Consider the following 4072-nt stretch of genomic DNA (forward strand, 5'->3'; position numbering starts at 1 on the left):
CACAGCGACGAGCCTCGGTCCGTTTCAACCCTTTCGACGGAGCGGCGCGGCTCGCTGACGGCGCGCGACCGGCCAGTACATCGTCGGCGCAATGCGTCGCCGGCGGCAGTTCCAAAGTGTCAGTTCCGGGAGGAGAGAGACGACGACGACGGAGCAGAGAGAGGGAGAGAGAGAGAGAGAGAGAGAGAGAGAGAGAGAGAGAGAGAGAGAGAGAGAGAGAGAGAGAGAGAGAGAGAGAGAGAGAGAGAGAGAGAGTGTCAGCTGGTCGGCGAGGGGGTTAAGGCGCGCGCGTGTGTATATACACGTAATACAGCACGGCGAGTTTCGCTGCGAGAGACACGAGTGCGCGCGTCTTCTCTCCCTCCCTCCCTCTCTTTCTCTGTCCGATATGTGTAACTCGCGGGCGAATTGCGCGTGGATAACAAGGAGAGGATATCTCGACAGGCGTCGTCGTCGCTGCGCGCCGGCCGGCCGGTGCGGTCCGCGTCGACGTAAACACATACACAACGGGCGCGTGTTAGGTGTCAGGTAGTGTTATCGCGCGCGATTTCTCTGTCGAGTCCTTGCGCTGCCAGCAGCGAGGGCGACTGAGGGAAAACCGATCGCAGCGATCGCCGAAGCGGCACGATGACGATTGTCGTCGCGACTCGGCCCGCCGTGCCGACATTTCGGCCCCGCGCTCGCTGGCGCCTCCTCACGGGCTCATCGACATCACCGCAACCCTTGCTCCCGGCGAACCCCGCGACCGGACGCGACACGGTGCGACGCGTTGCGTAACCGCGACGGCGAAGGGCTGCGCGCGGGACTTCCGGATGGCGGTGGCTGATCGAGTGAATGCGACGTCAAGTGCCGGCCAAGCTTGTGCCGGAGCTCGTCTTGCACGCTTTTGCATTGAAAATGTTGTCTTACTTTTGTCGCTCGTTGAGGTAAAAGCACCAATGCTGGAACCATGTATTTTATTCCAGACAGTTTTGTTATTTTTATTTTATTATTATATTATTTGCCCTTTAAATCGAATACTTAAGTTTCTAATTTAGAACGTGTGTGTGTGTATATATATATGTTGAAAATTTAAAAATATAATTTAAATATTAAACCTTTAAATACACATATTTATATAAAGACAAAAGTGATGAGATTGTTCAGAATTAGAGCTTAAATATTTAAGCTTCCAATATATATTCTACCTCGAATATTTAGATATAATCTGAACACTTTTCTTGAATATCTTCTTACATCAATTTATTTAAATATCAAATCTTGGAATATATGTACTTGCAAAGATCAAATAAGATAAGAAAAGTTCAGAGTCAGTCTAATATTTAAACATTCAACATAGAACATACACACACACACACATATATATATATTTATATTCTATTGTGTGAAAATTTAAATACATATATTTAAAATCTAAACAATAAAACTGTGTTCAGTAAAAATGTCAGTTAGGTACGCGTCCCAGCATATTGGTGCTTTTGCCTTATCTGCTGAAGAAAGATAGAATGGATACTTTCAACACAAAAAGATAAATGACAAATTCAGTCTTAGCGCGCAAAACTTGTAGCGGGTTTCTCGACATAAACCTCTTAATTACAGTGAATATAATAATAAAATAATATTTAACATGTTCCATATGCTCGAGACAAGTGTAATAAAAACAACGAAATAATAATATTTGCTCACAAAATTGCCAGCTGTCCAAAAAGTTGTCGGTTCTTTGTTTCGTGTACGAGTTACGGCGCGAATGAGATTAAACGTTGCTCCGTAAACGTTTCTTATTTAACAGTAATTTATTTTAAATTCGGTACAGTAGCTCATACGACCATTTAGAGTTCAATCGGCGTCCGAAAATCTCTCAAGGGCTATAATACAAAATACGCTCCCTCTCTTATCGACGGTAACAGGTCTTACGCATCTGCGTACGCGGAGCGTTTTATCATAAATATTTATTATTTGACTACAGGTCTTGGACAATCATTAACCAACAACGAGTAAATTGCTTTCCAGGAATTCATAGGGCGGTACTTCGAGGTTCAATGGTGCAGGCCCTTTCCTGATTCTGCCGCTGGCATCGTAGTGAGAACCATGGCACGGGCAGTAATAACCACCAAAGTCTCCCGCGTTAGCGATGGGTACGCAACCCAGATGTGTGCACACCCCCAGAACAACTAGCCACTTGGGGTCTTTCACTCGTGCGCTGTCCTCCTCCGGGTCACGAAGACTCGCGACATCCACCTGAGTTTCCTTCGAGATTTCTGTCCCTGACCTGCGAATTATCGAGAATAGCATATGCTCTGAGCATTGTCTCTGAATAAATTTGTTTCTCATCGCAACAGATTTTCACGACAAACTAAAGTCATAATAGATGCAGCAAATGCAAGAAAATCTAAGTAGATAAAATTGCGTAAAAGTTCTTGAGTCACTAGAAGAAGGTAGTTATGATCACCTGTGTCGTACAAACAGAGGCTTTCCACGCCATTTGAAGACTGCACTCTTTCCCTCAGGAATTGTGTCGAGCTTGATCTCAATCTTTGACATAGCAAGCACATCAGCTGATGCACTCAGCATGCTCACCATGTCATATACTAGCACCTTGGCACCATATACACTTGCCACACAGCCACCTAAATGGTGTTTAGAAAAAGAAACCAGATTATTGTTTCACTATGTTTAAATATCCTTGACTTTGTCGGATATCATTTACTTGCCAGCTGATATGAGATACGAGTAACCCTTCCGGGATGATGCGTTCTCTTTTGACTTTGAACTTGGATCTTTGGTTTCATCCCTGCGGTAATCTATAAAATCTGGAAACTGGATATCGGTATGCGCCAAACGCCGCTGATGCACCTGTGTACTGACTGTAAAAATAGTATCTAGGTTATATCATTGTTCTTATTAATGGTTCAATTTCATTCATTCATTGTTCATTAATGGTTCAATGGGGAGAATCCATCAGGATCTTCTCATTCAGATGTATAAGCAGTTTGTATAATTCATTTACTAATTTCCTGTCATCTTCAGCCTTACATGCAAATACATTTGTACGAGATTTAACAAGTACAGCTGGTTACAATGTTAAGTCATTTACACCGCTAAGTTTGAGCCTCACTATATTCAAGAGACACAGTCTACAATTCGATGTGACTGCTATACTTGTATCTACTATATTGTTAATGCTCTATTTCAGAGCAATGTCACAAGCACGAACTCGACTGATAGCGCAGCGGCCTGCTAAGTACGCAACTGTGCGAAATGATTATATAATCGCGAAGCGCGATTTAGCTGGATTTATCGGGAGGGAATATGATTGTACAGAGAACTCGTCCTCATAAAAAAGATTGTTTAATAGAGACGTACCTGCAACTCCCGAGCTTATGCATGTAGGTCCGCTAAGGAGATCCTGATAGAAACTTTGACTGTGAACCCGTACGACGGTAGGCGGAACGGCGACTTTTGGCTTCAGAACTTTACCGGTCGCGGCGACTGGCTTGCCGCCATTCGAGACAGCTGTGGCCGTTGCTCGCAGAAACGGCGAGAGCGTGGTCGACTTCGCGATCACATTCATTTTTACGGCTTAACAAATGAGTCGAGAGCGGAGGGCTCGTAGCCACGGGACGTCGCTACACTACGTTGCGCTGCGAGCCGCTGCCGTCGACGAGTGGCTGTCTGCGCAAGCGCGTTGCGCGACAGCTCCGAGAGGCGCTACTTTTGAGACTGACCGATCATCTTTTATCTGCGTCCTACCGCATTTCTTATATAATTACAACGGAATGGTTAAGATGTCCGATATTGTATATATTATGTTATATTGTAATACATTATATTATATGGCATTGCATTATATCACGCTGCATTATAACACATATGTTTATAGGATATAAATATAATTTGGAATAAGTTTTATTTTAAATATATAAACACGTAAGCATTCCTTGAGTTAATAATTCGAAGTTGAAATAATACTAAAATTGCGGTAGAAGACATATGTACAGAGTGTTTCACGAATTCCTCGCTCCGAGGAATTCATGGAGACATAGAGCGGATTAAGATAAATATAAAATTCCCA

The 4072-nt window shown here is 43.7% G+C and overlaps 1 protein-coding gene across 1 annotated transcript; it reads right to left on the reverse strand.

The window, feature by feature from the left end:
* Positions 1–1774: 1774 nt before the first annotated feature.
* On the reverse strand, positions 1775–3674 carry RFeSP (Rieske iron-sulfur protein). Its single transcript, XM_011149550.3, has 4 exons — positions 3364–3674; positions 2712–2864; positions 2450–2627; positions 1775–2269 (listed from the first exon to the last, which is right to left on the reverse strand). The coding sequence occupies exons 1-4, from the start codon at positions 3569–3571 to the stop codon at positions 1981–1983; spliced, it is 828 nt and encodes a 275-aa protein (XP_011147852.1). The 5' UTR covers positions 3572–3674; the 3' UTR covers positions 1775–1980.
* Between the last annotated feature and the right edge of the window lie 398 nt (positions 3675–4072).

The sequence above is a fragment of the Harpegnathos saltator genome, unplaced genomic scaffold, assembly GCF_003227715.2.
Source record: "Harpegnathos saltator strain DR-91 unplaced genomic scaffold, Hsal_v8.6 scaffold473, whole genome shotgun sequence".
Taxonomy (NCBI): domain Eukaryota; kingdom Metazoa; phylum Arthropoda; class Insecta; order Hymenoptera; family Formicidae; genus Harpegnathos; species Harpegnathos saltator.

Bases quoted from the DNA above. Each gene is read 5' to 3' on its own strand.
- RFeSP (XM_011149550.3), bottom strand. From the start codon at position 3,571: ATGAATGTGATCGCGAAGTCGACCACGCTCTCGCCGTTTCTGCGAGCA. The intron at 2,865-3,363 runs GTACGTCTCTAT...CTATTTTTACAG, and splicing joins CATAAGCTCGGGAGTTGCAG to TCAGTACACAGGTGCATCAG. The intron at 2,628-2,711 runs GCAAGTAAATGA...AACACCATTTAG, and splicing joins CTCGTATCTCATATCAGCTG to GTGGCTGTGTGGCAAGTGTA.